Below are 16,005 nucleotides of genomic sequence, written 5' to 3'. Positions count from 1 at the left end.
CAGTTGATAGATCTAGTCCTTATCTCTGGACACCTGCACCATGATAAGATATAAAAGTGCAAGCTGAGCACAGCACAAACCATCTGCGAGAGCTAAGACAAAACATTAAAATATTAAAAACTACACGTATAAGGCCTTGCACCTGAGAACTATAAAGATAGAAATCATCAATGGAGAGATGGAATTCTCCATTGATGATCTCAACACAAGTCTAGAGAAAGATGGGAGGATGGCATGAAGATGAATCTTACAGAAGTGGGTCATGAGTGTTCAAGGAGGATGAACTTAGCTGAGAATGGTGTCCAGTGACAGCCTTAAGGAATTAGCTTGTTAGTTCCTCAGAGATATATTTGACATGCACATTAGTTGCATATGCTATGAGTGGAAACTTTATGAGTCTGTTTACTGTTAATTTGTAACAACATCCCTGTCATATTGTCTGCAGGTGCCCAAATCACCGTTGCATCCCAGCAACATGGTATTGTGATGGTGATGATGATTGTGGAGATGGATCTGATGAACCGCCAGAGTACTGCAAGTCTGAAGGTCGGACATGCTTTGGTGATTTGTTCACATGCGATAATGGAAACTGTATTCCTCGTATCTATATCTGTGATGGTGATAATGATTGCCTTGACAACTCGGATGAAGATGAGAGACATCAGTGCAGTAAGTAATCTTTTAATTGGCATATTTTTCTGGATGAGTTCTGTCAGTAGCAGTTGGCAGTGTGTAATCTCAGTTATTGTCATTTGGATTTCTAATTTTTATTCCATATACTGTTATATAAAAGCCGAGTCTTACTATTCTGAATTGATTCTGTCCATATACTTATTCTGTTGTTATTTAAAAGCCATTGTTGTTAGCAGTTAACAGATATAACTATGAGGTGACTGTTGGAAGTAGCTCTGACAATGTTTCAGTTGGCTTTTCAGTCTCAAGGTCCTCCAAAAACAAATTTCAAATTATTGGTACCGCGCATATTCAGTGAAATCTTCACACATTTAACCTACAAAAGTGGATCAGTGGAGAGGTTATCTGTGGAAACTGTAGTTAGAGATGTGAATTGTTTATTTCAAAGGCACTGATTTATTGCATCTGAGATCATTCAGAATAACGTGTAATTGTATATTAATAAAAGGGAATATTACAACGTGTAGAAGCAAAAAATGATACGTATAATGGCAAAGCCAAAATAATGTGTTACTAATTCATGTGTCTGTGAGTATGTAAGACATTAATTTTTTATTTCCATAGATTGTACCATCTGCAATTTGTGAAGAATGAAATGAATAAACAGTATTATGATGAGAAATGTCATTGAAAATGTAACAGGCTACACTACAGTATGTCTCAGTACTCTGGTACTCTCTTCCGATCTGAGATAGCTCAGTCAGTGTTGAGACTAGCTATAGGTTGAACAGCCATTTCTCTCTATGGGTTATTTAATGTCACTTTCAGAATAGAGACTATATAGTGTTGGATGGTAGGATGATGAATGAGTGATGAATTGGAAAGAATTTGGAAGGAAGCAGCCATGGACTGATTGAAGTACTAAGATGACATTTGCCTCGAGCGACTAAGGAAAACCACAGAAAACCTTAGTCAGGATATCCGATGTTCCAGAGATATGGAACTAAGTTCCTTCAAAATACAGGGCTAGAGCATTACATCTAGACCAGTGTATTCAATCTGAACCATGTTTAGGTTTTGACTGGGGTTGAAATTTTATTAAAATGATCATGTCTTGAATGGCTCTCAGGCCCACCCAGCTTTCTATCTACATACCCACATTATATTTCCCTAGGAAATATTTTAATATTCACATTTATACCTAGGTCTCACAAATGATCTGTTCCTTTGACATTTTTTAACTAATCTTATTTCCTCCACATGCACTGCTTTTACCATCTGTCTAATTCTTCCCAATTTAACACCCAAATAATAATCAAAGGTAATGTTCACAAGTTATATAATCTTCTTCATTATCCTGTTACAGTAACATTGTGAATTAAATATTTGCAGATGCTCGAACATGTGATGAAGAAACAGAATTCACTTGCACAGAAAACAAGATGTGGAACAGGGCGCAGTGCATACCGCGCAAGTGGTTGTGTGATGGTGATCCTGATTGTGTGGATGGAGCAGATGAGAATGTTACATTACACCATTGTTCAAACCCTGTTCCTTGCAGTGAGGATCAGTTCACCTGTAACAATGGCCGTTGTATAAACAAGGTAAGGGTATCCTCTGCCCCTTTTCTACAGCTGCCCAAATTTCTTTATACTTTCACCTGAATGAAAGAGACAGCTTGAAGGCCTAGGTGTAGTTGGGAGCATAATACTGGAATGGATCTTAAAGAAATGGGTGGGACACTGCACAAATTTTATTTGACTCAGAACAGGAACATGTGGGGACTGTTTTCGAATATGGCAATGAAACTTATGGTTCCATAAAAGATGGCAAATTTCTTGACTAGCTGGGTGACTGTTACCTCTGAAGAAGGACTTTGCTCCATGGAATTAATTAGTCAGATTTTATTAAATGGCCTGGTAGGTGGAAGTGCTAATGGATGCATAATTATGACCTGCCTATAATGCATCCATTTTACACATTTCATAGAAGAGATTTATAAACACATTTGATTTTCCTGCAGCAGTGAATATTAAGATATAGTCTTCTGGAATATGCCACTGTGTAGTCAGGTAAATAAGTACCAGTATGCAAGAGCACCCTTTTGCTTCTATTCACAGTCTTGAACCCTGTCTTCTTAATTTCTAATATGTTTTCATGATTGACACTAATTTCTGTAGAGGTTGTGGAAAGTGAAGTGGAACGAATTCCTGAAAAATGCTGTCTTCTGGAATGTGACACCATATAGTCCAGTAGAAGTTTACCAGTGTTTCAGATGAACCTGTGCCCTCTAGGATTGAAGAAGAAACCAAAGAAGCAGACAGGAAAATTCCTCACTTCTTGCTTTTTGCTCATCTTACTCTTGGCTCCTGAAGATGCTGGCAATATATTCCTTTGAAACATTGATGAACTTCTATCAGGTTGTGTGGCATCACATGTCAGAAGATGGTACTCTATGTAGACTCTACTGCAGGAACTTAAATCTCAAGTGAATCTCTCTGTGGCAGGGTTGGCTGTGTGACCACGATAATGATTGTGGGGATGGTTCAGATGAGGGCAAGTTTTGCAGCTCACAGTACAAGACCTGCAGCACTCTTGAGTTTGCATGTCAGAACTTCAAATGTATTAGAACCACATACCGCTGTGATGGCGAAGATGATTGTGGTGACAACTCTGACGAAGTTAATTGTCCCAGTGAGTACTAGTTAGTCATCTGAAAATCACCAGTATTAACCTATCAGTCTGGAGTGTCATGTGCTGCATGCAGATGACTATTCATGCTTTGTACTTCCATCTCACAAATAGTATTTGGACCACATGAATTCTGCTGCATGTACATCTGAGATAAAGTTGTAGACTGTTACGTGGTGTAAAACTCAGAGCTGTAAGAATGTTTTCTGCTTTCCATATAGACTTTTTGTTCAGTATACGAGGAAATCTTCCCCATCCTCTTCCTCTTCCTCATTTCTTTTGCGGTATGGCAGTCAAACTTATTCTGACTTCACATACATATTCAATTTTTCCAATTCCCTCCTCTGGCTTGGAGTCCTTCTAGTTTATGCTGTAGAATCTGTTTTGGTATTCTATCATCAGCCATTCTTTTGAAATGGCTTATCCAGTTCTGCCTCTTCAATTCCTTCCTGCCATCTTCATTCTTAGTACATTCAAGTTTAGTGTGACTTCATGGGTCATACTGGCAGTAGCACAAATTCTGGTAGTTCTCTCTTCCCAGAGAGATAAAAATGTGCTAGACCAAGTGGAATAACCTGTCTCTCTCTAGATATGTGGTTGTGCAGATAGGCTGATAACATTATTGTATAAAAAATCTGAATACTGTGTAGTTCATGTGAAGAAATTAATAAATTAGTTTAAATTTTCATTGTTAAATTAATGAACAGTACTTTGTAACATGATTGTCTTTGTTACTCAGAAAAAGAAAAGCCTCAGTGTGCACAAGGCCAGTTCATGTGTAACAGCGGACAGTGTATCGACTACCATCTGGTGTGTAACAAGGTGTCAGATTGCCCTGATGACAGTGATGAGCCACTTCATTGTAACGTAGATGAGTGCTCTAAAGTGGAAGTCCATCAGTGTGGACATAAGTGTGTGGACACTCTTACAGGCTTCTATTGTGAATGTAACCAGGGCTACAAGTAAGTATCACAGACCTTGTTTATAGGCTCTTAAACTTGTCTTGGCCATGGCACAGATATTGTGTATTATTACTTGTATGTAAGAGTTCTGGTTGGAATTAAAGAATTTCCCTCATACTACCTACATGTGAGAGAAACTTACCATGGGAGATCCCAGCAGCTTCATTTTGCTACATTTCAAAGTAATACATGGAGCCTTAGCCAACAAAATAGCACTTACCCTGTATACAATTCTGGGCAGAACGAATTGTTTACTTCCGTTTAATATGACATGGACCACATAGAAAACAACATGTACAAGAGTGGCTGTCTCTTCTGGCTTCACTATTCTAGCTTTCAGGAATTGGTTGGGGGAACATATGCAGACAGGAAGGTACAGGAATTGGAGTGCATCTTTAATCATTTCATGAAGTATCTTAGGAGTCAGATGTTCTGGCAGGTTTATATTTTCATGAAATTGCTTTTTCTTACAGGTTGCTTGAAGATGGAAAAGCATGTGCTGATATTAATGAGTGTGTGGAGACACCTGGTGTGTGTTCACAGTACTGTTCAAACACACCAGGCTCATACTATTGCAAGTGTAATGAACAGTATTATGAGCGGGCAACTGATGAACACACATGTAAGAGACGAGACAAGACTCGACCCTGGCTTGTCTTTACCAACAAGTACTATGTTCGAAACATGTCTCTAGATGCTTCACAATATTCACTCATTCATCAGGACCTCATGAACGTTGTAGCTCTTGATTTTGATTACAAAGAAGGTCACATGTACTTCTGTGATGTCAGTGCCAAGACAATATTCAGGTTTGTAGCTGCATTATTGTAAATGCAAACTAACTGGATGTCACTCATAGCTGTGGGATTTGAGATTCTTATGAATGAAATTAAGATTGCTGGTAGAATAAAATAAATTTGCTTCCAGGAACAAAATGAAATGACCTATACAGTGCAAATAGCTGTAATAAAGTAATGAAACAAAAAATTAAAATACAAATTATAATATTTTATTAACCTGTCATTTTGGATTGCTGTGCGCTGCATGCTGGTGACTATTCATGCTTTGTGCTTCATTCTCGCAAATAGTATTTGAACTACATGAATTCTGCTGTATATACAGTGAGATAAAGGTCTAGGCTATCATTGCTGTATTGACTGGATTTATTGATTTTTCTTAGAGTAAATGATCATGGAAATTTTGGTTGTAAATCAGCTGTTGGATATTTCATTGGCTAGTAAACATTTATCAAATGTGAATATTGAAGGTATTTTGAATTAATATTTTCTCTTATTCCTATGACATTAATTTTGATTATTATGGAAAGGAAGTATGTCTGAATTAAAATCCTTAGTAGAAACTGAATGCACCATGTTACGGACTGACACTTAAATCCTCGCTTGCTTAAGGGTTAAAAAAAACAACATATAATTGATTAACATTAGACCATGACAAACTGAATGCAAACAGTTCTGTGTCAATGAAATTATTTCTGTGATATAACACTGTATATTTGGTAGAATGTTCCCAGTAATTATGAGGAATTGTTGGTAACATTCTGCCAGACTACATGGTGTTACGTCCCTCAGTACAAATATAATTTTAAATCCTGCTTATAATTCTTAAAAGAAAAGTAATAATAAATTGTAATCTTGTCCATACACCTGGCAGATTTAGAGGCTGGAATTCAGAGAAATATATATAAAGAATATTTAATACTATTTGAATTTACACAATTGCCAACTTATGAAAACATAACCTGTATTTTCTTTGAAACCAAAAGTAAACAGACTCTCTTTTGCTAACATTCTGCTGCTGACTCCTGACCACTGTTGCTATTATCACAGTTATCTGAATACAGATTGGAAACTCCATCTGCATTCTTAAAACTTTCTCATCTTAAGCAATTATCATTTAATTTTGCTGTGGACACCTGTAAAAGTTTATGTATTCAAACCAATTTGTTTAGTAAAATTCTTTTAGTGAAGCCTAGTTCTACAGATTTTGCAAGAATTGCAGGGGCTCTTGGTGTTCCTATTTGTTTCACTGTGTAGTCTTGTAGGTATGTAGGCATCAAACATATCAGAGCAACACATTGCCTCCATAGTCAGAATAGAAAATATTGGCAGTATGTTCCTTTGAATTGTTGATACCCACTGACTAGACTACATGGTGTCATAGTCCAAAAGATCGTGATATGTCATGAAACCCTCAAATCATTTAACTGTAGGAATCTTCTGTTAAGAATTGAACAGTAATGTGAAATCTTGAAATTTTATGTACTACACAGTTGTGATGCAGAAATTTCAGACTGGATGAATTTTACAAAATAATTTTGCAATTGTTGCAGGTCACGAATAGGATCATCAGAGCCAAAAGAGCCTGTTATCCGCCATGACAGCCATGGTCTTGAGGGAATTGCTGTAGATTGGGTTGGTCGCAAATTGTACTGGCTTGACCGACACAGCAAACAGCTGGATGTCGCTGAGCTTGATGGCACTCGACGCAAAACCCTTAAAATTGGCATTGCTGATCCTCGTGCCCTCGCTGTTCACCCTGGAACTGGTTATTTATACTTCACCAGCTGGCATCTGCAGGCAAGATGTTTCTGAGACTTGTCTTAGCCCTTTCATTCTCATATTAGCAAGATCTATGTTGGCTTCCCCAATACTGAATTTATTTTCTACATAAAATCAACGGACCAAAATGAAACAATTTAAAACAATTTAAAATTATTTTCTACAACTGTTTCTTATTTGCTACATGTGATATCATTTATATATTGTGATGCAATAGAATAGCTTAACAGGAGATGTTATCCGTTGCCAGGCAGTGTCACAGTAAACACACTATGTTGTCACCAAACAAATGAGCTATTGCTACACACCGAATTAACACATGACAATGGAAGAACTGTGGGAATGCTGTTCTGTGTGCAGCCTGACCANACAGGAGATGTTATCCGTTGCCAGGCAGTGTCACAGTAAACACACTGTGTTGTCATCAAACAAATGAGCTATTGCTACACACTGAATTAACACATGACAATGGAAGAACTGTGGGAGATGCTGTTCTGTGTGCAGCCTGACCTATAGCTATGTGATGAGGAGCAGTAAAGCCATGAGTTAGTTGGGAGTCAACATTTTTGAGACAGTTGCAAGCCAATAAGGACATCCGTTGTCAGGCAATGGCTAGTGAAGACATAAAAGACTTAGCATGTTCTGTAGTGAGAAGTAGATTGTGCAAATTAGTGAGAGCCTTATAATTACTTGTAGTTACAATTTATAAGTGTTCAATAGATCCAATTACCAATCGAAACCCCATGTCTAGTGACCAACACATGACAGTATTTAGATTCGCTATCACTGTTGCTAGAAGTGACATCTGAACCTATTTATGCACTAGATTCTAGATTACTTTCACTTGAAAAGAAATGCTTATATTTCATGGACACCATAATGCAAGCAAGAGGATGATGCAAACGGATGGTTAATTCTGTTTCTATGCTTTGGCCAGAATGTAAACTGACATTGTTCTGCTGTTCTCAAGAGATTGCAGTAGCTTAGAGTTAAATTAGAAGCAACTAGAATAAATACAGTCCATATAATTTGGCTGCAAAATTTGAATCATGTCTACTCTGCTGCAGAAAGGGAATACTACTCGTACAAAATTAAGTGTACGTGATCACTGCAGTGAAGTGGTCATGGAAAAGGTTCAGAATTTGATTCTCCCCTAACCTCTTGCTTGATCTACGGTTTGTTACATTGGCCAGAGCATGTTGCTGACTGTTTGCAGTTGGAGGTCCAGATCTTGATACTTGCAGGGTGAAGGGAGAAGGGATGGAAACAGACATGTTTGCTATGTACTCCTGCATTCCTTGCAAGTCTCAGGGCTAGTTATCAGCTGTTCCTCCATCTAGTGATAAAATTAAGAATATATGGGGGCCAGACCTCTTCTCCCCATGTATGTACATGTATCTACATGACATGGTGCGTAATTAATCAAGTACAGGGGCAACTTTACTTCTTACATATTTTATTGTTATTTATTGTTCTAGGCATTTATTGGTAAGATGGGAATGGATGGTTCCAATTTTACAAGAATTCTTACATGGGAAAATGACATCGCATGGCCGAATGCCCTCACCATTGACTATTTCACGGATCGCATCTACTTTGCTGATGCTCACTTGGATTATATTGCTTTTACTGATCTGGAAGGACACCATCGTCATGTTGTGCTTTCGGGTCAAAAGGTGCCCCACGTGTTTGCTGTTACACTGTTTGATGACTACCTCTACTGGACTGATTGGAATCTCAAGGCCATCGGCAAAGCCAACAAGTTCACAGGTATGACAAGTGTTTCTTATTTTATGGCAACTGAAAAGAAGAGCTAATGTAGCAGGCAGTGATATGAGAGTTATAAGATAACTGAAATATCAGCAGTTGTAATATTTAAGTCGGTTCTCTTCGATTTTGTCCATTTAGGTAGTTTCTGTATATAAACTGTAATTCCTACTGTTGCAGCTTGGATTTGATCACAGGTTTTCTTTTGGGTCAGTTTCCCCTGCCAGTTTTTATTCCAACAACTGCTCCATATTCAGTAATCATCCTGTGATCGATGCTATATAGCCTTGACACAGCAAGCTTAAAAAGAATTGAGAAAGAATTGGTAATGAGTTCGGTCTCTATCTTCAGATGGAAAAGATACTGTCACGTGTTTTAGTGACTAGAGATGGGATATGGATTCGTGCATAGATATACTGACCATGTGCAGGTCATAACAACAAATAACTTTAACACTATTTCTGATTTCCACGTTACAAATCACTCCACCCTAAGTCTTCTCAGTCTACTTTCAGTAGGCTTTACTTGATAATAGCTCTCCACAATGGTTATTCCTCAGCAGTGTCTTCACTAGAGATTTCTTGTTACCGAATCTTAGCTGCGGAGATTCTTCCACTTCTGTTGCCTGCTGATTGACGCTCCACAGCTGAACTCTTTTCTCTCTTATAGTGCTAGTTATCTTCAAGATAATTCCTCAGCATGGACCACGCAGAAAACACGGCCTCTGTCACTGATGAGGTGTGTTTACCATGCCATTGTATGGCAACAGTGGCGGCACAGACCCCCATACTAAACGCAGCCATTCCGTTGTCATGTTCGTGTATTACTTAGCAATGGCCATTTCTCTGGCTCCACAGTTCTTGCATGAAGCAAATACACCACAATATGAAAATATTGGTACTGTGTTAGGCCTCTTGCTGCAGCTAATCTCATAACTTAGATTCATAGAAGACATTTCCAAAATGATGTGGCTCATACATAAGTTGAACTAGGATGATAGACAAGTTCAAGGATATAGCCCTCAACATTGTATGATACCATGTCACATAACTTTGAGCTCGGATTTGAGATTCTCACAGAAGTGACTATGAAGGGTACAGTCTTTGGGAGAGAGGCAGATGTTTCAAAGGAAAGTATCACCACTATCTTCAGCTTAGCTTGTCACCTGCTTCTGTTTTCCTGCTTGGCTTACTCTTCACACCTATAGATGGAGGTGACATGTTCTTGCAAAATATTGGGCTCTCTCTAGACTACAGTTTTATAATCTAGAAGACTCTACTTTTCAGCTTCAAACTTTATCTACAGTTTTATGTGTATGGATGTGATTATTGTGTATTGACAGGTGCTATATGAGATTAAATGTTAGTTGGTAGTGATTTGGGAGCCATGTATGTCTTGAGACACATTCCAAAAGCATATTATATTTCATCATAAAATCTCTACTACTGTGAATACAGCCCATAGACCATATTCACTCCAGCTCAGACTGTACATCTTTGAGTACTAGGATGAGTAGTGCATAAATTGGAAAGGAATTATTCCAATAATTTCATGGAAAGACAGAAGAAAATCATGAACACTATCAGTCAGGATAGCTGGTCTCTGGTGCAAGATTTAAGCCCAGGACCTCCAGAATTCACTGTGTTTGCTATGGTGGGCTCTGTTAGATGCATCATACCTCTTTACATTACTAAGGGAATGGATGTTGTATTAACTTATCTATGTGTAGTTATGTAATATTGTCAGTATCTCTGGCTGTAGCAATGAATGACTGGATGACAGTGAATAATTAATTTGAAATTATGTAGAAGGAAGCAGTCATGGTCTAATTTAAGGTACTATACCAGCATATGTCTGGAGTGACTGAGGCAGTCCTTGTGAAACCTTTGTTACGATAGTTGGTGTCTTGGATGAGATTCGAAATGAGCAACTTCTAAATACAAGTCAGAAGACATCACTGCCTGTGCCAGCTTGCTTGGTGTCTTATTAATAGAACTGAATATTCCGATATAAAATTATGTTACGTGGAAGATGTGTCCGTCAGTTCTGTGATTGATCTTATTTTATATTTACAGGCAAAGACTTGGCGATAATCCGAAACACAACTCATCGTCCATATGACCTGCACATATACCATCCACTGCGACAACTGCCGTATCCTAATCCCTGTGGAAACAACAATGGTGGATGTTCACACCTTTGCTTGATCAGTCCGAAACCGAAGTCTGGCGATGATCCAGTTCCTACAGGCTTCGGAGAGGGAGAGGGTCCGGTGACGTACATATGTGCCTGCCCGAATCAGTTCTACCTCTCACCACAGGATAACAAGACCTGTATTGCAAACTGCACAACCGGACAGCACCGCTGTGGTGGAAATGATGATAAATGTATACCGTGGTTTTGGAAGTAAGCTCTGTCTTTTAAAATTATTTGCGAGTTACGAACCAAATAGGTCTTGTCTATTGCCTCAGTAGAATTTGTGTTAGAGAAATCCTGATGTGTTTCAGTCTTACAAGACCATTATCAGGTGATATAACTTATTAAAATAAACTTTACAATTCATGTGTGTAAAACCTTAAAATGTTAGTAATATCTGGGGTATAATTCCCCTTTATGTTAGACTTATATTACATTATAGTGATGTAGGTTATGTTTAGTGTGGTGGAGTTGAACATGTTATTTTGTTATGCTGTTTTGGGCTGTCTTATACCCACTTTCTGTTGTTGCTGACAAATGTGTGTCAGTACTGGTTAAGGTGGGCCTAGTATATTCCACTTTTATGTTTTATTGCGCTCCTGTTTTAAAATTAAATATTAAATTATGTGATACTGTTTGAATAACTGGATCTTTCTTCTAATTTCATATTTGACATTTCCATATTTATTAATTCTTTGGCCATGCCATAGCTCAGGCAGTTAGTCACTGGCTTCTCACCATGGCGGCCTGGGATCGAGCCTGGGTCTGGTCGTGTGGGATTTGTGGTGTACAGATTGAAGCTGGGGCAGGTTTTCTCATAGTACTTCAGTTTCCCCTGCCAATCTTCCAACAATTTCTCCAAAACCATCACATATCATTTGGGGCTGGTGCAATAGGCCAGTAGTGGCTGCAGTACCAAGTTGTCTTAGTCTCACCCCACTAATAATAACAGTAATAATGATAATAAGATTAAAAAAAATATTCTGTAGTTTCACTTCCAGGTAAAAACGTAAAGCTATCCCTGTAACAGGCCATATAGGCCCATAGGGTTGTGAGATGTCGAGGCTCCCACATTTTCTAGACAGTCAGTTCACAGATGGCAGTGAGGTTGTTAAACTTATGTGTTGGCTGCCCTTTACTCCCAGGACGATTCTTGGTACACATTTCTGTTAGAGGCTGAGTTGACCCCGGGTCATAATGTGACTGGAATGATTAGGTCAACTGAAGAATCAAGTGGCCTCAATGGGAATCAAACCCATGAACTTCCAGCTTGTAGCATGGTGCCTCAGCCATCTACACTACAACGTGCCCAAAAGTTTCACTTTCATGTAACTTTAATATAGGGAATCAGTACTGAATAGCAAACATGGTTTTGATTTGACCATCTTTTTGTGACAGATGTGATGGCGAGAGGGACTGTAAGGATGGCACAGATGAGCCATCCACATGCCCCGAACGTAACTGCCGTGCGGGAATGTATCAGTGCAGTAATGGGAACTGTACGGCATCAGCCACCATCTGTGATGGTGTGGATGACTGTGGAGATGGCTCTGATGAAAAGAACTGTGATTTACCTTGTCCTGAATTGGAATTTAAGTGCAAGTCTAATGGCCGCTGTGTGCTGAATGCTTGGAAATGTGACGGAGATGCCGATTGCAAAGATCGCAGTGATGAATCTCCAGAAATGTGCCGTAAGTTTCTAAATTATTATTACAAACAATTCTTTCCACCTTAAATACACAAAAGTTCTGAAAAGAACTGTTAACTCTGTCATGTCTCTCTGTCCATCTGCATGCAGCACGGCCTAAGACAGATTTTTATCAAATTTTGTAAGGTATACATAATAGCATTTTTTTTGTTGCCCGCTTCAAACCTTGGTTTATTTTGGATAGTTTTAAGAGCCTCCTTGCTTATAGGCATAAATGAACATTTAAATATATATCCTGAATTTTGTTAAAATTTTGAGAACCTTAGTGAAGTGGAACCCCCATTTAATATTTCTTGATGGACAGTTTGCCCTCATCTGTAGTTCATTTCAGTGATCCCTTGCAATAATATGAAAGTTAAATGTCCTCCATCTGAATGTGCTTTGTGGCAACTTTGGATCTAATTTTAATTTTAATCTCAATTTTAATGTTCATTCTAGATTAATATTACCCCCTTTTTTTCTCTCAAGAATGACAGTGCAATAAACAGTGCAGTGCTTCATAGAATGGCACATACATCCATGTAACTGCTTGACAATGACCACAGTTGTTGAAACATGTTGTGTTATGAACTAATTATGAATACTTTGTTGTCTGGTGTGTAGTAGCCGCTTTGTGATTATTTGATAAATATGGGGTCACACGGTAGCATAGTTGGTTGAGGCACTGTGCTACAAGCTGGAAGTTTGCGGAATCAAATCCCAATGTGGTCATTGGATTTTTTTCATTTTACCTAATCCTTCCAGCCGCACTAAGGCCCTGGGGTCGACTCAGCCTGTAACAGAAATGAGTACCAGGAATATTCTTGGAATGTTCTTAGGGGTAAAGGGCGACTGGAGTGTAGGGCTGACGTTACCGCCATCTATGAGCTGATTGTCTAGAAAATGTGGGAACCTCAACATCTCACAACCCTATTGACCTCCACGGCCTGTTACAGGGATGCCTTTACTTACTTTTAATTACATAACTAAGTAACATGACTGGTTTTGATGCATGTGTGTGCTGGATAAGTATGATTGAAAGCAAATGCAACTGGATGCTACAATGTAACATTATTGTGTAACATTCAACCTTGCACCATTGGAATTAGTTAGTGAACTAACAATTTTATTTGCAGATAACAAAGAGTGTGATCCTGGAACAGAGTTTGCATGTAAAAATGGACGCTGCATCCCAAAACTGTGGATGTGTGATTTTGATAATGATTGTGGGGATGACTCGGATGAACCCGCATATATGTGCAGGTAAAGCTTTGTTAGAAACATTTGAGTTGCTCTGTATTTTGTGCTCTTTGAGTTATAGGGTCTGGCAATGGATGGAATTTTATTATGACTGTGATAGACATTTAGGTTCCATGATGAAAGGAATCTCGATAAGTTAAGTGAAATTTATTTCATCTAGACATGAGAGACATTTTATTTTAATGACATGTTATATGGGTGAAAATGTCACAAGCTGATGCATGGGTAAATTATTGTTTTCTATTGTGATTTCGTAATGATTCTGTGTAGAAATTTTTTTTTCTTCTTTGCATTTATAGCATGGGGTAGTTTTATAATTAACTTTGCGAATGTATTGATAGGAACTGAAGTGTGTGTCAGTGAGTTAATTGCAAATTAATAAGTGTTAATTGTATTTACTACTTAGCAGGTTCATTAACCAGTAACACTACAGATGGATATTTTATGGGCGCTAGAGCATCAACTAACATGAATGAGGTTTGCTGGGGTTTTTGTCAGTCTCTCGAAACAGATGCTGGGATAGTACATCAATTGGGTCATGACTGCTTCTTTTGTATCCCTTACAATTCATTGTTCATAATACTATTAGATACAGTATAATAATATAACCCACAAACACAGCAAACATATCTACTGCCTTGTTTTCATTGGTCGCTCTTTGTTTCTGTAAAGAATGACATAAGTGAAATTGTTCTTGTACTCCGTAAATGCAGATATAAGTGCTAACAGAGCTGTGTAGGTCTGAAACATATGTGTTCTTCAATGAAACAGGCAGCGTAACTGCACTACTGGGTGGCAGCGATGTCCTGGACCTGCCAACTACCGGTGCATCCCCAAGTGGCTCTTCTGTGATGGCAAGGATGACTGCCGTGATGGAAGTGACGAGCTGCCACAGAACTGTCCCAAGTGCCATGAAACTGGAGATTTCCGGTGCACGAACAATCGGTGCATTCCCAAGTAAGTGTCCCTGTCAGGGTTGTCTGGTGCAAATAGCCATTTGAAATATTTTTACTGGGTGGCGCAAGAAGACTGTTTTTTAAGAGATGCAAACATGGACAGCCCAAAGTATCTGAAAGAAATTCATATTATTTGTGTAGAATATACATAATAAAAATGATCTTTTCAGTTTATTATTATTTTTTTATTACACAGAAACACATTTTGAATTTTGAAAGTTAAAAATGGGCTTGGGTTTGAAGATCTCTCTCTTGTGACATATAATGCTGTTTATTTCACTGAAACTCAACAGAAATTTTGGAGGCAAATACTACCTGCTTCATGCTGGTTTCTTCTTGGCTTATTCTTTGGCTCATATTGATAAATTAAAAGTTTATTTATGTAATCAGAGAAAGAGGATTGAGAATGAGGATTCAAGTCACATTCAGAACTCTACCATAATGCTTGCATATCCTTAAATAGCCATGATTATCATAAACATTGGTAAATTTCAAAATATGAGTACCTTGAGTGTTTTCTATTATAGGATATAGAATTCATACAGTTTCAAATTCAGCATTGAAAATGATAATGAAGAAAACCGAAATTTCTGATGTAGTTCAGTTTTGCTGCTTCTGTTTTACTGTTCACATTCCTTATTTGTACATTTTGTTGTGCCTTTTGTTTATTTTTATGCCTGATTTGATGACACTGGGTATAATGGAACAGGTAATGTATCTGACCGTTATTCGTCACAAAAACCTCTTACTTCAGTAAACATTCAGGTTTAACTTAACCCATCCCATCTCATTTAAATTTAAAAACTTTGGTGTTCTACAGACGATGGCTGTGTGATTTTGAGAACGATTGCGGTGACAACAGTGATGAACAGGATGCCCTGTGTCACGGTTCTTATCGTGAATGCTCAGAATCAGAGTTCCGTTGTGCCAACAATAAATGCATTCCTAACCGGTGGCGCTGTGACCTTGATGATGACTGCGGTGACAACTCTGATGAAGTGAACTGCTCTGGCTTTCAGTGCAAGGTAAATTGGTGCTACTTAAGCAAAATGTGTACTGTCATGTGTATGAGTGTGATTGTAGACAGGACTGATGATTGGATCTATTGGACTCTTTGATACAGTGCATGGCTACATTTTACAGTTCACTGTTACAGTAGTGTCCACAGTCACATCTTCACTAGCTGTTGCTCAGTAGTGGCTTCCAATAGTGGATGTTCACCTTCCACTGTGTTCCTGTGCTATCCCTGGCCTCATCTACCACCTTCCTACAGT

At 38.3% G+C, this 16,005-nt stretch overlaps 1 protein-coding gene across 1 annotated transcript in view; it reads left to right on the top strand.

The window, feature by feature from the left end:
* Nucleotides 1-16,005, top strand: part of LOC111862481 (low-density lipoprotein receptor-related protein 2) — a 340,196-nt gene that overhangs the window by 309,671 nt on the left and 14,520 nt on the right. Inside the window, exons 41-52 of the mRNA XM_023847942.2 lie at nt 446-669; nt 2,026-2,237; nt 3,141-3,327; nt 4,064-4,286; nt 4,760-5,095; nt 6,637-6,883; nt 8,344-8,635; nt 10,708-11,038; nt 12,227-12,519; nt 13,652-13,778; nt 14,547-14,732; nt 15,552-15,756. Of these exons, the coding sequence (XP_023703710.1) occupies nt 446-669; nt 2,026-2,237; nt 3,141-3,327; nt 4,064-4,286; nt 4,760-5,095; nt 6,637-6,883; nt 8,344-8,635; nt 10,708-11,038; nt 12,227-12,519; nt 13,652-13,778; nt 14,547-14,732; nt 15,552-15,756 (2,863 nt within the window). The remainder of the gene's footprint in view (nt 1-445; nt 670-2,025; nt 2,238-3,140; nt 3,328-4,063; nt 4,287-4,759; nt 5,096-6,636; nt 6,884-8,343; nt 8,636-10,707; nt 11,039-12,226; nt 12,520-13,651; nt 13,779-14,546; nt 14,733-15,551; nt 15,757-16,005) is intronic.

The sequence above is a fragment of the Cryptotermes secundus genome, unplaced genomic scaffold (assembly GCF_002891405.2).
Source record: "Cryptotermes secundus unplaced genomic scaffold, Csec_1.0 scaffold816, whole genome shotgun sequence".
Classification (NCBI taxonomy): Eukaryota; Metazoa; Arthropoda; class Insecta; order Blattodea; family Kalotermitidae; genus Cryptotermes; species Cryptotermes secundus.
Note: the sequence above shows the minus strand (reverse complement) of the source record. Positions and strands in the feature narration are given on the sequence as shown.